The 25,894-nt window shown below is 52.2% G+C and overlaps 1 protein-coding gene across 3 annotated transcripts in view; it reads right to left on the bottom strand.

Moving 5' to 3' along the window:
* Positions 1 to 25,894, bottom strand: part of RAP1GAP2 (RAP1 GTPase activating protein 2) — a 152,445-nt gene that overhangs the window by 110,132 nt on the left and 16,419 nt on the right. For 2 of the 3 annotated variants that reach the window (XM_038759488.1, XM_038759490.1), the window contains one exon: positions 12,964 to 12,999. In XM_038759488.1, coding sequence (XP_038615416.1) covers positions 12,964 to 12,999 — 36 coding nt within the window. Of the gene's footprint in view, positions 1 to 4,052; positions 4,214 to 12,963; positions 13,000 to 25,894 lie in introns of those variants that run through there. The other variant, XM_038759491.1, reaches the window with a different exon arrangement.

Raw genomic sequence — 25,894 nt, 5'->3', positions numbered from 1 at the left:
TTCCCCAAGGTCACACAGCAAGGAATTAGTAGAGCCGGGATTAGAACCCAAGTCCTCTGAATCCCAGGCCTGTGAGGTGCCGCTCTCACCCTGAGTCCCCAGTTGATGCAGGAGTCTCAGGGAGGGAAGTAGCAACTGCTGAGGGCCACTAAGACCATGATGGGTGGATGGGACCTAAGGATGCTCCCATGGTTGCCATGGCAATCGCCACTGTCCTGGTTGCTGATTGGCTACCACGGGGGGAGCTGTGCAGGGTAATGCAGGAGAACAGAACCGCCTGTCAAGCAGTCGTAGAAAAGAGTGAAGACCAGTCCATTCTGAGGCCCTCAGAATGTCTTCTCCCCATCCCTCCTTCCCACCAACCACCACCACAGAAATCTGGCTCCAGAGAAACAGGGGAAAAAGTCCGAGATGGATCCATCCAACCTTTACACTCTGCTGGTACAAGTCCATAAGAAAAATGCCAGCAAATGCCCCAGTCCGCAGTGGGTAGCAGAAGGGGTAGAAAGGGAGAGTCAGTAAGCTCCTTGTGGGCAGGGAGCATGTCTGCCAACTCTGCTATATTGTACTCTCCCAAGTACTTAGTACTGTGCTCTGCACACAGTAAGTGCTCAATAACTACAAATGATTCATGAAAGGAGGGGGAGTGAGGGAAGAGATGGAAGACAGATGGACCAGTAGAAGTGTTGCGGGATATTCAGAGATATAGAGGGAAAGGAGAAGCAGAAGGAGACGAGGAAAGTGTCAAGGAGAGATTTATTTACAGGAAGGCAGGAAAAAAACTGGGTCAGAGAGAGGAGGAGGAGGAGAAGCAGAACTGCTGTCACCCTGCTTTGAATGTAAGGGTGTATGTGCTTAGTACAAGTGCTCAGTACAGTGCTCTGCATATATGCAGAAAGCGCTCAATTAATATCACTGATTGATGCCCCTATTTGGGTGCTGTTGGGCACTTTTTTCAGATGTTTTTCAATGCCGCCTCTCCCTCTCCCCGCGCCTCTCCAGTGTTCTTACCTGCCTAAACTCTTGGGAAAGTACAACAGAGTTGGAAATGCAATCTCTGTCTTTGAAGAGCTGACAGTCTAGCAGGGTTCATCTTCTCTGGGAGCACCCCCTTCTCATCTTCCTCCCCATCTTCCTCCCCCCTCTGCCTCCTCCCACAGTGGAGACTGAGGAGGTACAGAAGCTTGGGCTGGGGGAAAGGGGCTGCGGCCACCCCTTCCAGCTCCTCAACTGCCCCAACCCGGGAATTCAATATAACTGAACTGGAAGACACTTTCCCTACTCACAGTGAAATCAATTCATTCATTTGTATTTATTGAGCGATTACTGTGTGCAGAGCACTGTACTAAGCACTTGGAAAGTACAAATCAGCAACAAAAGATGGTACCTACTCAACAACGGGCTCACAGTCTAATTCAGTAGGGTTGTTGAGCTGACAGTCTAGCAAGGGATAGACTTTATTTTAAAGTAGCAGAATTTAAGGATACATATGTAAATACTACCAGGGCGAGTACCTTGGTACTTTGGGGGTGAGTACCCTAGGGCATAGGTAAGGGCTGAAGTGGCAGTAGGAATCAGAAAAATAAGAGTTAAGAAAAGCCTCCTGGAAATGTGATTTCAGAAGGGCTATGAAGAGGGGGAGAGTGGGGGTCTGTCGAATGTGAAAGAGGAGGGAATTCCTGGCAGAAGGGCGGGCATGAGCAAAGGGATGTTGGAAAGACATGAGAATGAGACATAAGGAGAAGTAAAGCGTGTGAGCTTGGGCGAAGTGGGAGAGGAATCTGGTTAGGTAGGAGGGGGAGGGCTGACAATGTCTTAAAGCCGATATTAAGGAGTTCCTGCTTGGTGTGTAGAGACAACCATTAGAGATTTTTGAGGAGTGGGGAGGGAGACACACACACACAGTGAGATTTTTAGAAAAACGATCCGGGCGGCAGAGTGAAATACAGGCTGGAGAGGGGAGAGGTTGGAGGCAGGGAGGTCAGCGAGGAGGCTGCTTGCCAGAACCAAGATGTGCCATGGTTGCCCACCCTGACCTCAGCATGGACCCAAACCGGGAAACTGGATGACTTGTGTCTGGGCCGCAAACCCTCTCCCTATAGAGGGTGTCTGTCTCTCTTCATATCCATTGCCACTGAGCCCAAAAGGTTTACTTCACTCAGCCCCTTCGAGTCACAGGGCTCAGGCTACTCTCACACAACCCCTCAAGACCCCACTTCTAAGCAGGATCAGAAGGGATCTATCCCTTCCTGAAAAGATGGTGACAGCGGCAGGGAAGGAGCACAACTAGAATCAGTCCATCAGTCATATTTATTGAGTACTTACTGTGTACAGAGCACCGTACTAAGCACTTGGCAGAGTACAATAGAATAATAAGCAGACACATTCCCTGCCCACAGTGAGCTTACAGTCTAGAGGGGGAGACAGACATTAATATAAATAAATTACAGATATGTACGTAAGTGCTATGGGACTGGGGGGCGGGGATGAATAAAGCGAGTAAGTCAGGGTGATGCAGACGGGAGTGGGAGAAGAGGAAAGGAGGGCTTAGTCAGGAAAGGCCTCTTGGAGATTACCGTCAGTAAACCTTTGAAGAGAGGGAGTGTAATCGTCCATTGGATATGAGGAGGGAGGGCGTCCAAGGCCAGAGGCAGGATGTGGGTGAGAGGTCAGCGGCGAGAAAGACGTGATGGAGGTATAATGAGAAGGTTAGCACTAGAGGAGTGAAGCGTGTGGGCTGGGTTGTGGTAGGAGACTAATGAGGTGAGGTAAGAAGGGGCGGTGATTTGAGTGCTTTAAAGCCGATGGTGAGAAGTTTCTGTTTAAACCATGCAAGGACCAGACCTCCCCGCTTCTGGTTCCCAGGGGAGATGGCCAGGGGAGAAAGGAATCAGCAGCAAATGCCAAAGGAGGTCAGAACCCTCCAGAACAAAGAAACTAGCTCAGGGTGGCTCCCCAGACCATTTCAGGAGCATGACGCTCATGGGTCCACACCAAACCAATGCCGCCACCCCCCACACCACCCCACAGACACCCCTCCTCAGCCCCAGCAGGAGAGATCTGCTCAGAAATGGGGGGGTGCAGATCTGTGCTCTGAGTCATACAAGCCTCCCCTCCTCCTATGGTGCATAACCAGAACAGAAGTGGCTGGGTCTGGTTACATCACCTACATTCCTGAAGGAAGAATTCCCAAATCAGGTGGCTGTTTTCCTCAGAAAATCCAAAGGTCTGGGGAGCTCCCCCAAAACCAAGCAAAGTCCTGGTCCCCAGCTGTAACCTGAAACACACCCCGTCCCCCCATCACAGCTGCCAGGATTTCCTAATCAAATCAGGCAGATAGCCCCCCTCAAGGATTTTCCCCAAGCTTGCAGACAGTCACAGGCCTAGACCCCAGCAGGCTAAGGAGAAAGAGCCTGCACCTTCCATTGACTTTCTCTACTCTCTTGGGAAAGGGCAGGCTGGGTACTAAAGGACCATTTTTCCAGAGTCAAAACCAAGCAGGACCTGGGCCTACAAACCTTCCCATCCTGGGCCCCTGTAACTTCAGTTTCCCCCAGGGTAAGGTGAAAACTACCCCAACCTGGGAATGAGCTAGGCTCCTCCAAAGGGGAGCCAGAAATCTGGGATGGAGTCCATCTCCCCTGATATCCCCATACCCTGCTTCCTTTCCTCACACCTGAATGGGATGTCACATCCCTCCCTCCCTGCATCTTCCCTCAGCCCTCCAGTAGGGAGGTGGCACAGGACACCCATTTGGATGCTCAAGATACCCTCAGACTCTGAGTGATTTCTCCACAATCCCCAGAAACCAAGGCCACCATTCTGGGACTTCCCCTGGGACCCCAAATCCCTCCTCTTCCTCATAGTAACCTGACCTCAGACCCAATGCCACCTGTCCCCCACCCCTCTGCCACGAGACCACCTCCAGAAGTGGGAAAGGAAAGAGAATCAGCAACAGCCCCAGAAACTCTTCCACCCCAGCGCAGAGGGCTTCCCAACCTCTAGGTGATTCAGTAAGGCTTCATCTCTTAAGAAACTAAGGAGAAACTCACCACAGCTTCCTGGGCATGCTGGTGGGTGAACAGGGCAGATAGATGGACTACCAGGGTCCACAGCCTGGCAGATCTGAGGAAAAGGCGTACAAGTGGGGAAAAGGAGAAAGAGGAGGAGGAGAAAGGGGGGGAGAAAGGGAAAAGAGGAGAAAGGGGGGGAGAAAGGAAGAAGAGGAGGGGGGAAGGGAGAAGGGGGGAAGGCAGAAGAGGGGGGGGGAAGGGAGAATAGGAGGGGGGGGAAGGGAGAAGAGGAGAAAGAGGAGGAAGGGAGAAGAGGAGAAAGAGGAGGAAGGGAGAAGAGGAGAAAGAGGAGGAAGGGAGAAGAGGAGAAAGAGGGGGAAAGGGAGAAGAGGAGGAAGGGGGAAAGGGAGAAGAGGAGGAAGGGGGAAGGGAGAAGGGGAGGAAGGGGGAAGGGAGAAGAGGAGGAAGGGGGGAAAGGGAGAAGAGGAGGAAGGGGGAAAGGCAGAAGAGGAGGAAGGGGCAAAGGGAGAAGAGGAGGAAGGGGGAAGGGAGAAGAGGAGGAAGGAGGGAAAGGTAGAAGAGGAGGAAGGGGGGAAGGGAGAAGAGGAGGAAGGGGGGAAAGGGAGAAAAGGAGGAAGGGGCAAAGGGAGAAGAGGGGGAGGGGCAAAGGGAGAAGAGGGGGAGGGGCAAAGGGAGAAGGGGGGCAAAGGGAGAAGAGGGGGAGGGGCAAAGGGAGAAGAGGGGGAGGGGCAAAGAGGAGAAAGGTGGGGGGGAGAAGAGGAGAAAGGTGGGGGGGAAGGAAGAAGAGGAGAAAGGTGGGGGGAAGGGAGAAGAGGAGAAAGGTGGGGGGGAAAGGGAGCAGAGGGGAAAGGGAGCAGAGGGGGAGAAGGGGGGAACGGGGGGAAGGTGGAGAAGGGGGGAAAAGGGGGGAGAAGGGGGGAGAGGGGAAGGGGGGAAGGGGGGAAAGTGGAAAGGGGAAAGGGGGGAAGGGGGGAAGGGGGAAAGCGGGGAAAGGGGAGAAGGGGGAAAGGGGAGAAGGGGGAAAGGGGAGAAGGGGGAAAGGGGAGAAGGGGGGAAAGGGGAGAAGGGGGGAAAGGGGAGAAGGGGGGAAAGGGGAGAAGGGGGGAAAGGGGAGAAGGGGGGAACGGGGAGAAGGGGGAAAGGGGAGAAGGGGGCAAGGGGAGAAGGGGAAGGGAGAAGAGAAGGGGGAAGGGAGGGGGAGAAGGGGGGGGGGGGAGGGGAAGGGGGGGAAGGGGGGGAAAGGGGAGAAGGGGGGAAAGGGGAGAAGGGGGAAAGGGGAGAAGGGGGAAAGGGGAGAAGGGGGAAAGGGGAGAAGGGGGGAAAGGGGAGAAGGGGGAAAGGGGAGAAGGGGGAAAGGGGAGAAGGGGGAAAGGGGAGAAGGGGGAAGGGGGAGAAGGGGGAAGGGGGAGAAGGGGGAAAGGGGAGAAGGGGGAAGGGGAGAAGGGGGAAAGGGAGAAGGGGGAAAGGGGGAGACGGGGGAAAGGGGAGAAGGGGGGAAAGGGGAGAAGGGGGGAAAGGGGAGAAGGGGGGAAAGGGGAGAAGGGGGGAAAGGGGAGAAGGGGGAAAGGGGAGAAGGGGGAAAGGGGAGAAGGGGGGAAAGGGGAGAAGGGGGGAAAGGGGAGAAGGGGGGAAAGGGGAGAAGCGGGGAAAGGGGAGAAGGGGGGAAGGGGAGAAGGGGAGACGAGGGGAAAGGGGGAGACGAGGGGAAAGGGGGAGACGAGGGGAAAGGGGGAGACGAGGGGAAAGGGGGAGACGAGGGGAAAGGCGGAGACGAGGGGAAAGGCGGAGACGAGGGGAAAGGGGGAGACGAGGGGAAAGGGGGAGACGAGGGGAAAGGGGGAGAAGAGGGGAAAGGGGAGAAGAGGGGAAAGGGGGAAGGGGGGAAGAGGGGGGAAGGGAGAAGAGAAGGGGAAGGGAGAAGAGAAGGGGGAAGGGAGAAGAGAAGGGGGAAGGGAGAAGAGAAGGGGGAAGGGAGAAGAGAAGGGGGAAGGGAGAAGAGAAGGGGGAAGGGAGAAGAGAAGGGGGAAGGGAGAAGAGAAGGGGGAAAAGGGAGAGAAGGGAGAAATGGGAGAGGAGGAGAAAGGGGGGAAGGGAGAGGAGGAGAAAGGGGGGAAGGGAGAGGAGGAGAAAGGGGGGGAAGGGAGAGGAGGAGAAAGGGGGGGGAGGGAGACGAGGAGAAAGGGGGGAATGGAGACGAGGAGAAAGGGGGGAAGGGAGACGAGGAGAAAGGGGGGAAGGGAGACGAGGAGAAAGGGGGGGAAGGGAGACGAGGAGAAAGGGGGAGAAGGGAGACGAGGAGAAAGGGGGGGGAAGGGAGACGAGGAGAAAGGGGGGAAGGGAGACGAGGAGAAAGGGGGGAAAGGGAGACGAGGAGAAAGGGGGGAAAAGGGAGACGAGGAGAAAGGGGGGGAAAGGGAGACGAGGGGAAAGGGGGGAAAAGGGAGACGAGGAGAAAGGGGGAAAGGGGAGACGAGGAGAAAGGGGGGAAAGGGGAGACGAGGAGAAAGTGGGGAAAAGGGAGACGAGGAGAAAGGGGGAAAGGGGAGACGAGGAGAAAGGGGGAAAGGGGAGACGAGGAGAAAGGGGGAAAGGGGAGACGAGGAGAAAGGGGGAAAGGGGAGACGAGGAGAAAGGGGGAAAGGGGAGACGAGGAGAAAGGGGGGAAAGGGGAGACGAGGAGAAAGGGGGAAAGGGGAGACGAGGAGAAAGGGGGAAAGGGGAGACGAGGAGAAAGGGGGAAAGGGGAGACGAGGAGAAAGGGGGAAAAGGGAGACGAGGAGAAAGGGGGAAAGGGGGAGACGAGGGGAAAGGGGGAAAGGGGAGACGAGGAGAAAGGGGGAAAGGGGAGACGAGGAGAAAGGGGGAAAGGGGAGACGAGGAGAAAGGGGGAAAGGGAGACGAGGAGAAAGGGGGAAAGGGAGACGAGGAGAAACGGGGGGAAGGGAGACGAGGAGAAACGGGGGGAAGGGAGACGAGGAGAAACGGGGGGAAGGGAGACGAGGAGAAACGGGGGGAAGGGAGACGAGGAGAAACGGGAGGAAGGGAGACGAGGAGAAACGGGGGGAAGGGAGACGAGGAGAAACGGGGGGAAGGGAGACGAGGAGAAACGGGGGGAAGGGAGACGAGGAGAAACGGGGGGAAGGGAGACGAGGAGAAACGGGGGGAAGGGAGACGAGGAGAAACGGGGGGAAGGGAGACGAGGAGAAACGGGGGGAAGGGAGACGAGGAGAAACGGGGGGAAGGGAGACGAGGAGAAACGGGGGGAAGGGAGACGAGGAGAAACGGGGGGAAGGGAGACGAGGAGAAAGGGGGGGAAGGGAGACGAGGAGAAAGGGGGGAAAGGGAGAAGAGGAGAAGGGGGAAGGGGCAAGAGGAGAAAGGGGGGAAGGGAGAAGAGAAGGGGGGAAGGGAGAAGAGGAGAAAGGAAGGGGGGAAAGGGAGAAAAGGAGGAAGGGGGGAAAGGGAGAAGAGGAGAAAGGGGGGAAAGGGAGAAGAGGAGAAAGGGGGGAAAGGGAGAAGAGGAGAAAGGGGGGAAAGGGAGAAGAGGAGAAAGGGGGGAAAGGGAGAAGAGGAGAAAGTGAAAGAGGAGGAGGAGGAGGAGGAGAAGGGAGCAGGAGAAAGGAGGAGGAGCAGATTGCTGGAGGAGGAGGAGGAAGGAGGGACAGCAGGGAGCAGGTGGCTGGAGGAGGAAGAGGAGTTTTCAGTTGGAGGGCCTGCCAGCTAATTGCCACCGTCGGTGCGTTCCTGAGCTTCCGCTAACAGAATCAGGCCAACCGCCTGCTCCCCAGCCGCTTCAGTGTCAGAGCCAATGCCACCGCCGCCACCACCACCAGTCTCCTCCCTCCCAGGATCCCGCTCAGGAGAAAGCCTCGCTCTCTCCAACTCTACATCCCAGAACAGACACATCCATGGTTACCATAGGAACAAATGAAAATCAAATTAAGCACACACACACACACACACACACACACACACACACACACACACGCCGCCGCCACAGTAACACAGAGGCTTACACAAAAACCTCACACACCTCCCCTTGGATTTATGCAACAAACCGGCACCAACATACAAGGAGACACACCTGCAACACTCTCTCTCTTTCCCCACCCACCCCCGCCCCTGCCACTGGTTTTCTCACTACAGGCAATCTTGGGGACTAGGTTTGTCAATCTGAGTAAATTCAAAAGCCCTCATCAGAATACCGGGTCCCCGTGCTGAATCTCCTGGCTCCTTTGAGGCAGCCCCTGCTTTTCAGGCTGGTACTCTTCCTTTCTTCCCACTCCGTTTTTCTGCACTATCTTCTACCCTCCCTGGAGGATTTCTACAAAGTTGGGGTTCCCCTGAGGGCCAGCCTTAGAGTCCCATAGCTGCACACAGACAATGCCCCAGATCCCCACCCCAAGAGTCATCCAGCCCAGTGCGACCCCAGAGTCTAACCCGGCCACATCTGCCTTCAGCCCACCCTCCACCCCCCTGCCAAAATTCAGGATGCCATTCCTTGGGAGCTGGAGTCCCAGAAAGTGGGATTTGTCTCCCCTGGCAGAGAGGAACATTTGCTCTGGGATCCCATCTCCTGCACCACCACCAGCGGGGAAGTTTTTTCCCCTTGTCCAGAATCCTGGAGCTCCTCCCCACAGGACTGAGAAATACTCTCAGTTCCCTGTTCAAGCCATCACTACCATTTACCTCATACCTTCTATGGAAGGCTCGTCAGGAGGGAGGAAAAGGGAGGGGGAAAAAAAGCCACTCATATTCCCACTGAAAATATTATGATTGCCCAATCTGCAGCTTTTCTAATGCGCCTCACAGCCCCCAGACACATTATCCAATATTGCAGCCAGAGAGATTGCCACTCTAGTCTCCGGGATCCAAAAGCTCTCAGATCGAAAACTTCCTCTCTCTGGAACTCAGGCACCTCCACCTCCCCACCCCTTTCCGAGTCAGATGGCTGGGTGCAAATAATAAGCAGTGGTGGTGGTGGTATTGGTGAAGTGCTTACTACGTGCCAGGCACCGTACTAAGTGCTGGGATAGACACAAACTTATCAGGTTGGACACAGTCCCTGTCCCACATGGGGCTCAAAGTCTTAATCCCCATTTTCCAGATGAGGAAACTAAGGACCAGAGAAGTGAAGTGACTTGTCCAAGGTCACACTGCAGACAGGTGATGGGGCAGGCATTAGAACCCAGGTTCTCCTGACTCCCAGCCTTGTGTTCTTCCACTGCACCACACACCACAACAGGAACATGACAGGCAAGGATGAGAGAGTGCAAGTGGCACGAAGCAGATGGTTAAGGCTAATTAACTCCTTCCTCCCAGTGCCTTGTACAGTGCCCTGTACACAGTAAGAGCTCAATAAACACTATTAAGGGCTGATTGGACCAGGGTTGGCTGAGCATTACACAGGGGATGACGCTGCCCACCATCGAGCCTTTATGTTAAGTCTTGCCATGGCAAGATGTCTTGAATTGGGAATGGGGGCTCGGAAACTACGTCAACCACCAAAACCGGCTAGGAGGTTGCCAAGGCTGTCAGGTGGCCAGAGATCTTGTCTTTGTGCCCTAGGATTCCTTTGCCTATAATCATCAGTACATCTGACATCTGCAGGAACCGGAGAGGATCTGGGTACTGGATGCTGGCAGCTAAGTCAGGCTGTGTTCCTGAGTTTCTGATATCTGAAAAGGCATTCTGAGAGCCTTTGGTAGATAGAAGGGCATCTAATCTGCAAAGACATGCCGGCACACGAGATGAACACCTTGGTATCGGAAGAGGACTGGAGGAAAAGGATGGTAAGTTCTCCACAGGGGTGGCTTGCCGGGGGTGGGGGAGGGCAGAGAAAGAGAGGAAAGCAGACAGAGGAATGAGCTTTATTATATTTCCAGAGAGATGGATTCCATCCCTGGGCTGGCCTTCCGTGAATCCCCTGTGTGGCTCGGGGTAACCAGATTAGAGGGCTAAACGAATAGGAAGAAGGGATTGTCGCCAGCTAGTCCTGGCTCCCAGGGGACCATTCTTAGTTCCACCCTTCCCCCACCCCGTCTCCAAGGGGGTGACGCCAAGAGCCAGGATCCGTTGCCTGGTGTGCAGCCCAGATGCCAGCTGACGTCATTGGAGCCTGTCTGAACGTACCTCCGGGCCCTTTGCCCACGTTTCTCCCAGGGAATGGTGGCAGGGGCAAGGAACACAAGTTGGCATGGACAGGGCCTAATGGCTTCAGCCTCCCCCTCTTCCTCCCTCAGGTGCACAGGCTTGGAACAGACGGCGAGGCAGGAAAAAGACACACCCACCTGTCCCTTGGGACCTTCAACCTGCTTAAGGGCACTCGTGACCCAAGATCCCTCGTTGTGAGAAGCAATGTGGCCCAATAAAAAGAGCCACAGGCCTGAGGAACAAGGTCCTGGGTTCTACTTCCAGCTTCACCCCTTGCCTGCTGTGGGACCCTGGTCAAGTCATTTGACTTCTCTGTGCCTCAGTTTCCTCATATGGAAAATGGAATTTTAATACCTGTTCTCTCTCCCCTCACACTGTGAGCCCCATTGGTGGGACAGGGACTATGTCCAACCTGACCATCTTGTATCTAGTCTAGTGCTTAATACGGTGCTTGGCACCTGGTAAGGACTTAAATACCACAGTTATTACTATCAGACTCAAAGGACCACTGTGGTCCAGGGATGTTACCTAAATCAGCTGGTGGCAACTCCAACAATGGTCTGAATAAAGAATAATAATAGTGATGGTACTTATTGCCATGCACCATGTTAAGCACGGAGGAAGATACAAAGCAGCCTCTGGCCCATCTGGGGCTCACAATCTAAGTAGGAGGGAGAACAGGGATTTTATCTCCATTTCATAGATGAGAAAACTGAAGCCCAGAGAGGTTAAGTGACTTGCTCAAGGTCATACAGCAAGCAACTGGAAGAGCCAGGATTAGAACCCAGGTTTCTTGAACTCTAGTCCCATGCTCTTTCTGTAGCACCCATGACATTTAGGGTTCTGGTTTCCTTTGTTCTACTACCTACTCACCAGGGAGTCCTAGGGTCATCTAATCCATCCCCCTGCCTCCAGGAAAAGCTATACACTACCCATCCCAGACAGGATGGAGTCTCGATTTGAAAATTCTCCAGTTGATATCTCTCACTCACACACAAACACACCTCTCAAGCATGGTAGGATTTCCTGGCAACAATTATTTTAATGATATTGTTAAGCATTTACTATGTGTCAAGCACTGCTCTAAATGCTGGGGCAGATAAGCAAAAGCAGAAAGCAAACAGAGGAATGAGGTTCATCGCATTTCCGGAGAGATGGAGCCCACCCCGGACCTGGCCATCCGTGAATCTCCTGTGTGGCTCAGGATAACCAGATTAGAGGTCTAAAAGAATAGGAAGAAGGGATCGTCACCAGGTAGTCCTGGCTCCCCCTGTGCCACAGCGGGCTTATGGTCTGAGAGGGAGAGAAAACAGGTATTAAAATTCCATTTTACAGATGAGGAAATGGAGGCACAGAGTAGTGACTTGAACAAGGTCACAACAGGCAGGTGGTGGAGCCAGAATTAGAACCCAGGTCCTTCTGACTCCCAGGCCCGTGTTCTTTCCACTAAGTCATGCTGCTTCCCTGATTTTGGAGCCAGTCCACAGGACATACCCTTTCCACAGACCTGGCGGGGGCCAATGATCTGTCTACACCAATGGCAGGTGCTCCTCAGCACCACCAGGGCCACCATCCCTAAGGGATCCGTGAAGCCGACAGCCTCAACCATCCCCAACCCTCGCTCACTGCCTGTCAGAAAGTATCCCGACTTCAGCAGGCCAGGCAGTGGGAAGACCCCACCTGACACTCCTCCCTTTCAGGCCTCCTGCTCCCGGCCTCCTTCTCCAGAATTCCCCACAGGGAAGCACAGCTCAGACCAGAAACAAGAACCTCCTGGAACCCCAGACGGGGTTCACCAAAACTCCACAAGGAGGCTCAGAGCTGCCAGACCATGCTCCGGTGTGAAGCAGCAAGCTCCCAGAGGGCCTCAAGTCACCAATCCAATCAAGAAATGTCATGTCATTCAGCATGCCCAACATGGGGCAGATCAGCATCCCAGACCCCTGCCTAGATATACCTGAGCTCAGGATCCAACTGTATTTCCTAGCCCCTTCCCAACATCATATCTCATTTCCCTTTCCTCCCCCCCTCCATAATAATAATGACAATTTTGTCATTAAGCGCTTACTATATGTCATGCTTGGTGCTCAGCACTGGGGCAATGATGATGACGATGATAGTATTTGCTAAACACTATGTGTCAAGCGCTGTTCTTAGTGCTGGGGTAAGTACATGCCAATCAGGTTGGACACCATCTCTGTCCCACATGGGGCTCACTATCTTAATCCCCATTTTACAATTGAGGTAAGTGAGGCACAGAGAAATGAAGTGACATTCCCAAGGTTACACAGCAGACGAGTGGCAGAGCCTAGATTAGAAAGCAGATCCTTCTGACTCCCAGGCCCATATTCTAACCATTAGGCCATCAGATCAGACATAATCCCGTTTCTACTTGAAGCTCACAGGTTAAGTAGAAGGGAGAACAGGCATTTATTACCCATTTTACAGATGAGGAAACCAAAGCACCCAGCAAGTCACTCAGCAGGCAAACGGCAGAGCTGGGATTAGAACCCAGTTCTCAGAGCTCCCGGGCCCTTGATCTTTCCATGAGGCCACACTGCTTCCACACCTCTTTCAAAGTCTCCACACCCAGCCACCACCATCCACAAACCCACGCCCACCCACTCTTTCATAAAAATCGTCAGAAACGAGGGCAGTGTTTGCCACCCACCAGCCAGGCAAGAGACTTCCAGCCTCCAAGATTCAGGCCTGAGTCCTCAGAGCAGACAGAACCAAGGGTACCACCCAGTGAGAGGCAGAGAAAATGCCTACTTACTTGACCTTCAGGCCGGCCAGCATGTTCTTGTCGATCCTGAAAGAAAAGAAAAAAAAAAAAAATCAAACAAAGCCTCAGTCTCCCGCAGTTTGAAGGCTCACCCAGTCCCAGGGAAGAGGGGGCACAAAGTCTTTGTGGGATTGCAGGGATGAGAAGAGTTGGGTCCCTGAAGAAACCCTCCAGGACCCTCTACTCATTCCAGGTGCCAACTTCTCCATCCATTAATCAATGGTATTTATTGAGCACTCACTGTGCGCAGAGTACTGTACTAAGCACTTGGGGGGGTTGGTAGACATGTTCCCTGACTTCAAAGAGGTTACAGTCCAATGGAACACAGGTAAAGCAAGAGGTAGGGATTTTAGGGAGGAATGAAGACTGGGAAGGGGCTGCTTCATGGAGCTGACAGACCAGAAAGCCGCCATCTTGAGGCTTTCTGGCCCAGACTGGAAACTGTTCAGGCCTGGTCAGAGCTGGGAGAAGCAAGGCTGGAAGTCTGGTTGCCGGCCTCGTGTAATGAGCACCTGTGCCAGGCCCATCCTGGGGGTAGCCAAGGTCAAGGATGGGGCTGTCCGGCTGCTGTTTAACCCCCACAGAATAAACCCAGGCCCTGGGTCAGTCACCCCAGGAAAGGGAAGAACATCCAGAGAGTCAGATGGGACAGGAATCAGATTGGAAATTGGAAGATGCAGCAGGAAACTTTCTGAGCCCTGGCAACCTATCCTCCATCTATCCTTAAGACTTTCCGCCTCCCAGCTCACAAGGCCCTGACCCAAATGATCACCTCCCCCACTCCGCAGCCTGGCTTAATTTATCCCAGGTGGGCTCTAGGCCCAAGCTCCTCCCCAAAAGACTTGTCTCTACCCCAACAATGTCTTCCTGAGGATTTGCCAGGGTCTGTGGCTGTGATGAAAGTGCTCATTCTCCTCCAGAGTAGTGAGCCGCTGCCCCCCTCCCCACATAGCTCTCACCACCTGAACCCGCTGCGAGTGATTAGGCAGGGAGAGCAGAAGGCACTGAAACCACAAGATGGACCTTTCTCAGGCTCATAGCAGCCTGACCTGGAAAGCTCTCTATATGGGGTGCACAGAGAGATGGCAGAACTTTCTAGGGATGCTAATGGGGCTGGGGCGAGCCCAGCAAGGACCAGCTGGCACTGAAATATTTATAAGCCACAGAGCGGGGCTCCCGGTTGTGAGGAGGGAGGGGGGTGTAGCTGGTAATGAGTCAAATGTGAGAAGCAAATGACTGTTGCTTCTTTTGTTTGCCTTTTCTGCAAAAACATCTCAGAGGAAAACCACAGTTTCAGACTGACTGACTGCACACACCCATTGATGCAGGAGGAAAGAGAGGTTCTTGAACCTATGGCCATTCCCTCAGGCCTCTCTATACCATGGGAGAATATCATATAATACACCATACAATAGAGTTAGAACACACTCACTGCCCTCAAGGAGCTTACAATCTGACACCCCGGTTCCCTTGATTTTAACATACAAGATGAGTCTTTTCTCAAGATCTGGCATCCTCTTTTTTATTTAATGGTATTTAATAATAATAATAATAATAAAGGTACTTGTTAAGCGCTTACTATGTGCAAAGCACTGTTCTAAGTGCTGGGGGGATACAAGGTGATCAGGTTGTCCCACGTGGGGCTCACAGTCTTCATCCCTATTTTACAGATGAGGGAACTGAGGCACAGAGAAGTGAAGTGACTTGCCCAAAGTCACACAGCTGACAATTGGCGGAGCAGGGATTTGAACCCATGACCTCTGACTCCAAAGCCCAGGCTCTTTCCACTGAGCCACGCTGCTTCTCTGTTTTTGTATCTGTATTTGTTAAGTGCTTACTATATGCCAGGCACTGTACTAAGCACTGGGGTAGATACAAGCAAACTGGGTTGGTCATGGTCCATGCCCCAGAATCTTAATCCTCATTTTACAGATGAGGTAACAGGCACAGAAAAGTGAAGTAAATTGCCCAAGGTCACAGCAGCACTGTGAAGCAGCATGGCCTAGTGGATACAGCACGAGCCTGGGAGTCAGGAGGTCCTGGTTCTAATCCCAGCTCCACCACTTTTCTGGTGTGTGAGATCTTGGACAAATCACTTCACTTCTCTGCACCTCATTCCCCTCATCTGTAAAATGGGGATTAAGAAAGAGAGCCCTAAATGGGACATGAATTGTTCCAACCTGATTAGCTTGTATCTACCCCAGCACTTAGAACAGTGCCTGGCACACAGTAAGTGCTTAATACCATTATTATTATCATTAAGTAGCCAGGATTAAAACCTAGGTCCTTTTGACTCCCAGGCCTGTGTTCCATTCACCAAATAACAATAGTATTTGTTAAGTGCTTACTATGTGTCAAACACTGTTGTAAATGCTGGGGTAGATACAAGATAAACAGGCTAGATACAGTCCTTGACCTATGAGGGGCTCACAGTCTTAATCCCCAATTTACAGATGAGGGAACTGAGGCACAGGGAAGTAACTTGTCCTAGGTCACATAGCAGGCAGGTAGGAGAGCTGGGATTAGAACCCAAGTCCTTCTGACTCCAAAGCCTGTGCTCTATCCACTAGGCCAAGCTGCTTCTCTAAGGCGAGAGGGCTGCCTTCTCAGACGAATCCAGAGGTACCCCAGCTCTTAATGGGAGAGGTGGGATCCCTCCATGTCCCAGAAAGACAAAGCTGGTGGGAGAGGAGATCTGGGCATTTGCAGTAATGAGAGGAGAAGTTGAAACTAGGACTCTGGATAGACCACGATGGTTCTACGTGTTTACCCACCTCCTTATCTCCCCTCAGTTATATCAGTAATAATTGTGGTATTTGTTAAGCATTTACTATGTCTCAAGCACTGTTCTAAACGCTGAGGAAGACAGAAGTTAGTCAGGTCAGACAGTCTCTGTTCCACACAGGATCACAGTCTAAGTACAAAAGGAGAACAGGTATTGAATCCCCATTTAATAATAATTATTGTTCTAAGCGCTGGGATAGATACAAGCTAATCAGGTTGGAACAGTTCATGTCCTATATAGGGCTCTCAGTCTTAATCCTCATTTTACGGATGAGGGAAATGAGGCACAGAGAAGTGAAATGATTTGTCCAAGTTCACACACACCAGAAAAATGGTGGAGCTGGGATTAGAACCCACGACCTCCTGACTCCCAAGCTCGTGCTCTATCACTAGGCCATGCTGCTTCACAACACTGCTGTGACCGTGGGCAAGTTACTTCACTTTTCTATGCCTCAGGGCCCACAGTCTAAGTACAAAAGAGAACAGGTATTAAATCCCCATTTAATAATAATTATGGTATTTGTTAAGCACTTACTATGTGCCAAGCACTTTTCTAAGCACTGGGGTAGATACAAGATAATCAGGTTGTCCCACATGGGCTTCACAGTCTTAATCCCCATTTTCCAGATGAGGTAACAGGCACAGAGAAGTGAAGCAACTTGCCCAGGGTCACCACAGCGGGCATGTGGTGGAGCCAGGATTAGAACCCAGGTCCTCTGACTCCCAGTCCCATGCTCCTTCCACAAGGCCATGCTGCTCCTCAGTACTACAAAATCACCTCATAACCAATGGAAAGAACCAACTGGGAAAGGAACTTTCTGCTGGAGACATTTTCATTGGGGGCCGGGGGGAGAACGGGCACAGCAGAGAGAAGTTTGTTACTGGATTTTACTTACCCAGTGGATGGTAAGGAATCTCAGAAATTCCAGGCAACATGGTCAAGCCCATGCCTGCTGTGTGACCTTAGGCAAGTCACAGCCTCTCTGGGCCTCTGTCTCCTCATCCACCAAAAAGGGATAATACTTGCTTCTCCCTATCTCTCAGGGATGTTGTGAGGATTAAAAAAAGATCTAATTTGATATGAGTGCACTTTGGAAAAACAAAAGCAAGTGTATTACTACTAATACTACCTTGGATTTAGAGAAGCAGCATGGCTCAGTGGAAAGAGCACAGGCTTTGGAGTCAGAGGTCATGGGTTCAAACCCCTGCTCCGCCAATTGTCAGCTGTGTGACTTTGGGAAAACCACTTCACTTCTCTGTGCCTCAGTTACTTCACTTCTCTGTGCCTCAGTTACTTCATCTGTAAATTGGGGATAAGGCTATGAGCCCCCCGTGGGACAACCTGATCACCTTGTAACCTCCCCAGCGCTTAGAACAGTGCTTTGCACATAGTAAGTGCTTAATAAATGCCATCATTATTATTTAGAACACCCCTTAACTTTCTCCAGAGTCCTTTTACACCAGGAATTGCATTTGGTTGTGAGAGTCTGGGTTATAAAGAGGTGAGGAAAAAAAGATGCCTTACTCTGTTTCAACTCCATTTTTCAAATGGAGACAAAGGGCTCTCCAGACACAATCCCTCTCGACCACCCACATCTGCAATTGTTGCCTTGGAGGAGGAGTGAAGAGGAAAGGGAAAGGAGAAAGGAGGAGAGAGTTTCTCCCTACTTCAGTCCATACTTCACTCTGCTGCCCTGATATTTTTCTACAAAAACGTTCAGGACATGTTTTCTCATTCCTCATGAAACTCCAGTGGTTGCTTATCCACCTCTGCAAACAAAAACTCCCCACAATTGACTTTAAAGCACTCAATCACCTTGCCCCTTCCTATCTCACCTCACTGCTCTACTAAAACCAGTCCGCATATTTTGCTCCACTAATGCTAACCTACTCACTGTATCTCGATGTTATTTATCCCACCGCCCACCTCTTACCCAGGTCCTGCCTCTGGCCTGGAACGCCCTCCCTCCTCAAATCTGACAATTACTCTCCCCCACTCAAAGCCTCATTGAAGGCACATCTCCTCCAAGAGACCTTCCCTGACTAAGCCTCCCTTTCCTTTTCTCCCACTCCCTTCTGCATCACCCTGACTTGCTCCCTTTGTTCATCTACCTCCCTCCGGCCCAATGGCACTTATGTACATATCTGTAATTTATTATAATTAATGTCTGTCTCCCCCCCGGCCTAGACTGTAAGCTTGCTGTGGGCAGAGAATGTGTCTATTTATAGTTGTTATATACTCTCCATGCTCTGCACCCAGTAAGTTTTCAACAAATACAATTGAATGAATAAATGGGAAAATGGAGAGAGGAGGGAATGTTATAGGGAAAAGGGGAGGGAGAGAGGATGGAAGGGAAAAGGGGGAGGGGGAAGGGAAAAAGGGAGGGGGGAGGGAAAAGGGGAAAACAAAAGAAATGGTCAGTCCGTCTTTCAGTGGGTTTCCCCCAGGGGAGGATCACCCCCTCCCCCGGGGTGTCCCTGGGGAAGTGTGTAGGCTAGAGCCACCCACCCATCTAGCCAGACAGTCGGCCACCTTTCCACCCACGAGTTGGGGTCCGTGGCTTCGGACTGGGCGGGGGGGGGGGGGGGCGAGATGGCAAGATAAGGTGGCTGGGGACGTTGGGTGGGGCTTCTCTCACTAAAAAAAAAAAAACCACACACAAAAAAAATAATAACCCTGAGTCAACTGTTTCCTTCTTTCTTTCAATCCGTCCCTCCCAGGGCCACCCTGGCTCTGCCTCGGACCCAGGCTGAGGCTGCAGGGTGCGTGGGTGTGTGGGTGGGTGTGTCAGTATGTGGCGAGGATCTGCACGGGCCTCTGCACCTTAATTTGGGTTTAAGGTGCAGCAAGACCGAGGTAAATTGGACATAAAAAAAAAAAACAACTGACAGGAACCGGCTGCACAGATATTTTCATTATTACTATTACTATCATTATTATTACTACTACCATTATACTTGTTGTTTACTGTGTGAGAAACAGCATGGTCTAGTGGATAGACAACTGGCCTGGGAGTCAGAGGACCAGAGTTCTAATCTCTGCTCTGCCACTTGTTTGCCGTGTGACCTTGGGCAAGTCACTTCACTTCTCTGTGCCTGTTACCTCATCTATAAAATGGTGATTAAGACTATGAGCCCCATGTGGGACATGAACTGTGTTCAACTTGATTAGCATGTATCAGCCCCAGCGCTTAATTCAGTGTCTGGCACATAGTAAGTGCTTAAAAACCTTAAAACAAAACAAATACCTTTTTTTTTTTAAAAAAAAAGAACTGTTCTAAGTGCTGGGTTAGAAACAAGTTGATCAGGTTGGACGCAGTCCCTATCTCACACGGAGTTTAGGGTCTAAGTAGGAGGGAGACTAAGAGTCCCATGAAGGGCAGGGACTGTGTCCGAACTAATTATCCTGTTATCTACTCTGACATTTAGTACTGTGACTCCCACATAGTAAGTACTTAATACCATTAAAAAGAGGAAGGAGAATTTTATCTCCATTTTACAATTGAGGAAACAGGCACAGAAGTGACTTGCCCAAGATCATACAGCAAGCAACTGGCAGAGCTGGGAATTAAAACCCAGGTCCTGATTCCCAGGCCCATGCTCTTTCTACTAAGCCACACTGCTCTCCATTTCTGGAGAGGGTGGAGAGCAGATGGCCCTCTGCCTGGATGCAGTGGTCTGGGCTAGCTGGGCTAGCTGACCTGATCCTATCCTTCACAGAGACGCAAGTCTATGGAACCCAGATGGATTTCATTGCTCCTTCCTCCACCAGCCTTTATTTACTCCCATCAGCTGTAAGCAGGCAGACTGCTCTCAGCCACCTGCTTGCAGTTAAAGCAGGCTGCATCTCCCACCCCACTGCACCAGATTAATCCATCCACCCATCTGCCTGATGCCACCGGATGCCAGGGTCCCCTGGCTTGGAGCGTACATGATGTGGCAGGGCTGCTGGGTCCATCATGATTCTGCACATGCAGGAGCTGCCCCTTGGACTCAGGCCCTACTGGTCAGTCTGCAGACCACCCTTCCATCACGCTGCCTCAACAGGGGTCACCTAACCCCACCCCCAATGGGACCACCTACACCCCTTTTCTCTCCATTTTTTTAATAATGGTGGTTTAAGCACTTACTATATGCCAAACGCTATACTACAATGCAGACAGCCCCCATCTCACATGAGGCTCACAAAGTAAGAGGAAAAGACTCCTCCTTCCCAGTATGCCCTCAATCTGAGCCTGCTGGAGGTAGGGGGGGGAGAATATTGACCACTTTAAATGCATTAAAAAAATTCTCACCACCAATGGACTTTCCCCTAACCAGTAGTATTTGTTGCAGTTACTGCTTGCAGAACTCTCAATGAACTTCGAATGTAATGAAGATTCAGACACCAAGTTACAGGTGGAAGCAACTAAGTATAAAGAATAAACCCATAAGGAAATCCATAATCATAACACTGTAGAACTGGAAGTGATCCTAAAAGGTCATTGCTTGCATCCCCCTGCTTCAATGAAAGACTGCACCTACAACAACTCCAGATAGATGAGTTTACAAACACTAGGAGAAGAAGATTCCACAATCTCTTTTGGTTCCCACCTCAGACCCTCTGTCTCTTCTCAGTTTCCACATTCAATGTGGAAAGAGGGAAAGAGGAGGAGAGGGAGATAGAGAGGGAGACCGCCGGATAGTTGTCCCTGAGAAAGGAGAGGAACCACCAAGAAACTTTTCAGAGAACCTCCTTCCCATAGCAAAATCCAGAATAACAAAGAAGGAGCTTCCAGAGGAAGAGGGAAACCCAGGAATCATCCAGAATACCCTGATCCAATTACATTATATTGTATCTACCCCAGCCCTTAGAGTGCTTGCATCTAAGTGCTTAACAAGTACCACAGTTATTATTATTATTGATACCTCCCTTAAACTTACCCAACTCTGACCCTGAGTTCAACCGGACTACAATAAAAAGACAGAGTTGAGCAAAAAGTTATGTCTACCAACTTTGTGCTCTTCCAAGTTTTATGCATACAGTAAGCAGTCAATAAATACCTAAAGTGGACCCCTTAATGCCCGAGACCAGAGGTCGTGGTTAATACTGCAGGGAGTGCAGGGTGCGGGGCTGAGAGCAGAACACCAGCAAGGAACTTTCCAACCATGAGAAGCAGCACCAAAGCATGACTCCGATCGACCGAGGGAGAAGCGAGACCCCAAACACCGTCCGTTCCATGGGGAAGAAGAGGGGTCAAGTGGAGTTCCCAGGGGACCTCAGGCTTCCTGTCAACTTGCTCCCATCCTGAAACTTGCACGGGGGAGCTCTTCCTTCACAGCCTCGGGGGCAGACCTCAGCCCCGTGCCCAACATCAGAACCGGGAACGGCCCGCTGCTCTGAATCCGGGCTGGGGGCATTGGTGGAGCAGGAGGGGAAGAGAAAGAGAGAGAGATTGAGTGTTGCCCCCAAAATGCAGGCAGTCCACCTCCCTATCCCACCAGTAACTCCTGAGCTATGTCCCCATCCCACTCCCCAAAAGGAACATCCTCCCGCTGGCCCCACTAAGGAGAGTGGCCTGACTCCCCCAGATCCAGTGGAGCTGACGCGGGGTCACCCACCATCCATAGCCCCCAAAGGAGACGCTCCGCTTCCTGGCAAACATCCCCGCGGCTTCCAGAGAGGCGGCCCTGGGGGCGACGGGAGGCAGGTCCAGCAGCCAGGGTGTCTTGGTACCGTCTGAACCTTCAACACCACCACCCTTCCCACCCGCCCCTGCCACTTCCTGTGGGAGTGTCGGTTGCACACGGCAGGGGCCCCTCCACGCGCCACGAGGGGTCTCTCCCCAGTTGCCAGCCAGGCCCGCTGCTCCACCACTTCCTTGTCTCGGGCACCCTGTTCCTCCCAGGGGGGCAGCAAAGAGAGGCCAAACAGAGAGTCAGTGAAACCGCTCTCCCCCAGAGACACACAGTCAACTTGGGCACAGTCCCTGCCATCTGATTGTGGCAGAGTAGCGCAATCGGCCCCGATCTGCCCCGAAGGCCGGGCCCCAGCACATACTGGGCCTGCTTCCTGATCTGCTACACCCCTCCCCACCCCAGCCTGAAACCTCCCGGTCTGTGGAAGGGGGAGGGGGCGCGGGTAGGTCACCCAGACCCTGGCCCTGGGTCCCAGCTCGGAGACCACAGGACGCTTCTGGGGATGGCCTCGGGCTGACAACAGGAAAGGGGAGCGGACAACCCTTCCCTGTGACCGCAGCTTCTATGGGGCAGAGCCAGGGGCAGCCGTGGAGGAGGAATACTGCCCACCCGCTGCTGGAAGGATAAGGAAAAAATGGCAGTGTACAGCACAAAGTCCAGAGTCCACAGGGGTCCACATCCTCCCCTCCGACCCCGCTCCTCAAGTGCACGGTCTTTGGTTTTATCTCAGGCTGGACAGGAAAGCAGAATAAAGCAGCAGCCATGTCCACGTCCCCCCACCCAGAGCTCTCGCCACCATTTCCTGTTTGTGGTCTGCCTCTCTCTGCAATGCTCTGACACCCGCTCATGCCGGAGGTCAAAGGGCACAGCTATTCCAGCCCCCCCACCCCCAGACATGTTTCCCCAGCTCGGAGATGGGGGAGGGTGGATGGGAGTCTTTCAAATTCAGAAGGTAGGATTCTCATTGGCTCTTGGAAGCTTCCTCCTCAGGACACCCGGATTCAGTCCAACCGCCCATGTCCTGCAATTGCGGACTGCAGGGGAGCCACGACTCTGCCCCGGGGTGAGGAGGGGGTCACGTCTCTGCCCGTGGGGCCATGTCTCTGCCCAGGGCAGGGAGGGCACATCTCTGCCCACCATGAGGCTCCCAAGCCACCAGATGAGGACTTGGCAGCGTTGTAAGGACTGGAGTAGATATAGGGTAGTCAGGTTGGACACAGTCCATGTCCCACACAGGGCTCACAGTCTTAATCCCCATTTCAAAGCTGAGGGAACTGAGACACAGAAACGTGAAGTGACTTTACCAAGGTCACGAAACACACAAGTGGCAGAGTTGGGATTAGAATCCAGGTCCTTCTGACTCCCAGGCCGGTGTTCTCTCCACTAGGCCACGCTGCTTCTCAACACTTATTGAGCATTTTCTGTGTGCAGAGGACTATATTAAGTGCTTGGTGGGGGGTACCATGCAATCGATTTGGTAGACACAATCCCTGCCCACAAGGAGCTGACAGTTGAAGTCACAACCAGATCACACTCTAAGGGAGACCAGGTATTGAAATCCCATTTTACAGATAAGGAAACTGAGGCACAGAGAAAGCAAGCAACATGCCCAAAGTCACCCAGCAGGCACATGGCAGCTGGGGTTGAATCCAGGTTCCCTAACTCCCACGCTTGTGGTCTTTCCATTACCTCACACAGAGCAGATTAAGTCCAGTTCTCTGTCCACAACTGCTACTCAACAGATACTCTTGACTGATTCAAGTCAGAAGCCTCCCCAGTGGTTCAGAATTCTCGATTATGGAAAGAGGCCCTCAGCTGTCTCAGACAAATAGGTAGCCCCTCTACACTGTAAGCTCCTTGTGGGCAGGGAATGTGTCTACCAACTCTGTTATATTGGACTCTCCCAAACGCTTAGTACAGTACTCTATGAATACCATTGGGATTGTCTCTATTGCTTAATTATACTTTCCAAGAGCTTAATACAGTGCTCTGCACACAGTAAGCGCTCAATACGATGGAATGAATGAATGAATGATTGACACAGCTCCTCTGGGCCCTCTCGCTAACTGATGCCTTGGTCGAGGGATTCCCCAAGCCCAGATATTAAGCTTGGAGTAAGTGTCCAGGCATGACACTGCAGTCCCTTTAAACTCAGGTCTTGGTGGGGCGAATAGAGGGTTATCCTTACACCAAGGCCGCATGGGGGACAGGGACTGTGTCCGATCTGACTGCACTCTACCCCAGGGCTTGGCACAAAGTGCAGAACAAGTACCACAATTATTCAATCAATGGTATTTATTGAACACTTACTATGTGCAGAGCACTGTTCTAAGCACATGGGGGAGTACAGTACAAGAGAACTAGCAAACATCCCCTGCCCATAATGAGTTTACAGTCTAGAGGGGGAGGCAGACATTGATATTCTAATCCCAGCTCTACCACGTCTGCTGTGTGACCTTAGGCACGTCACTTCACTTCTCTGGGCCTCAGTTACCTCATCTGTAAAATGGGGATTGAGACTGTGAGCCCCACATGGGACAAGGACTATGTCCAACCTGATTTGCTTGTATCCACCCCAGCGCTTAGTAAAGTGCTTGGCACATAGAAAGCACTTAAATACCACAGTTATTATCATTATTATAAATAATTTTAAGATATGTACATAAGTAGTACTGTGTCCCAAGGTCACAGATCCAGGGGCATAGATGACACAGAAGGGAGAGTGAGCTGGGGAAAATAGGGCTAAAATCAGGGAAGACCTCACGGAGAAGATGTGACTTTAATTGTGCTTTGAAGGTGAAGAGAGTATATGGAGGGGGAGGGAGTTTCAGGCTGGGAGGAGGACTTGGGAAAGGAGTCAGCAGTGAGATATTCTTCCAGAGCCCCAATCTGCCTGGTCCATTTTGGAATTTCCAAAGAAAGGGAAGAGGAAAGGAAGAGAAGAGGAAACAAGAAGTCGTCTCCACCCTGACCAGGCCCCCTCCACCCTTCCCCAAGACCCCTCCCTTAGCATATGGTTTGCAGCTGGGGTCCTTGGTGCCTGACTCCCTTCTTCATTTCAGGGGCTCATGAGAGCTATAGTCCAGATGACAAGTGTCCTAATTTGAACTGCAGATGCCATGAGGAATTGGATCTACCCAAAGCCCCCTGGAGTAATTATCAGAGTAGTGGCATTTGTTAAAACGCTTACTCTGTGCCAAGCACTGTACTAAGCACTGGGGGGGATGCAAAATAAGCACATCAGGCGCAGTCCCTGTCCCACACGGGGCTCACAGCATATGAAGAAGGGAGAACAGCTACTGCAGTCCCATTATACAGATGAGGAAGCTGAGGCCCAGATAATTCAAATGACGGGCCCAAGGTTACATTGCAGACAAGAGGTGGAGCCGGGATTCGAACCCATGTCCTCGGGCTCCCAAGCCAGTGCTCTCTCCACTAGGCTGTGCTGTTTAGAAGTGTGTAGGTTGGGCCAGAGGGGGGATATTTTCCCTCAGAAACAGAGCTGAGCTTTTGGTGTCCCCTCCATGAACAGAAGGAAGAATGGAAGCTACCTGTCACACAGGGGCAAGGTCTCAGGACACTGACATGAAAGGCAGTGTGACCTAGTGGAAAGAACACAGATGGGCTGGGGGGTGGGGGAGAGGCTCCCCAAAGTGGTTAGGTGCTGTGGAAGTACCGGAGTGGGTGGTGGAGAGGACATAGGCTCTGATGGCCCTTGTCCCCTGTCCCCAAAGTGTAGCCTGGTCCTTCTCTGACTGCTCCGGGAAAGCCTACTCTCCACCCAGCATTCTGGGACCAGAGCAGGCTTGCCATTGGCACTTAAGTCAGAGTGACTCCGAGAGGCCAGGCCCGCCTCGGGCACCTCTGACTGGGCCGCAACAGCTATGGCTTGTGAAGCCCATGACCGCCGCCATATTTACAGACATCGGGATCCCTTAACCGTTTTCACTGACCAAACCCATGGGCCATCCTTCAATGTACAGGAAGCAGCCATGTCACCTTACGGATGGTTGGTAGCCCTGCCTGGGGTCCCCCAGCATCATCACCCTCCTGGTCCTGGGCCAGTGGCAGCCCCTGAACTCCTCCCCCAGCCTGTACCCAGCCCTGAGGGAGGACCGTCTCCTCTGAAACCAGGTGCTGAGTTCACCAGGGGACACCAGCACAGTGGGTGGGAAATCAGTCAGAGAGAGAAGCAAATGACCGTGGGTGGGTTGCAGAATCTCTGGCTCAGAAAGCTCAGGAGTCCCTGCTGGGAGGGGGACCAGCCTGGCTACACAGAGCTCTGCGCACTCACACACACCCCAGACATGAGTGTATACGCCCACACACTGACAAGCAAAGACATACACACCTCCCAGACATGTGTACAAGCTCACTCAGGCATGCACCCACATACAGATACGCAAAGACACACACCACCCAGACATTAATGCGCGCGCGCACACACACACACACACAC

This window comes from Tachyglossus aculeatus, chromosome 17 (genome assembly GCF_015852505.1).
Source record: "Tachyglossus aculeatus isolate mTacAcu1 chromosome 17, mTacAcu1.pri, whole genome shotgun sequence".
In the NCBI taxonomy this organism is placed as follows: Eukaryota; Metazoa; Chordata; class Mammalia; order Monotremata; family Tachyglossidae; genus Tachyglossus; species Tachyglossus aculeatus.
The sequence above is the reverse complement of the archived record's forward strand: the minus strand, read 5'-3'. Positions and strand labels throughout refer to the sequence as shown.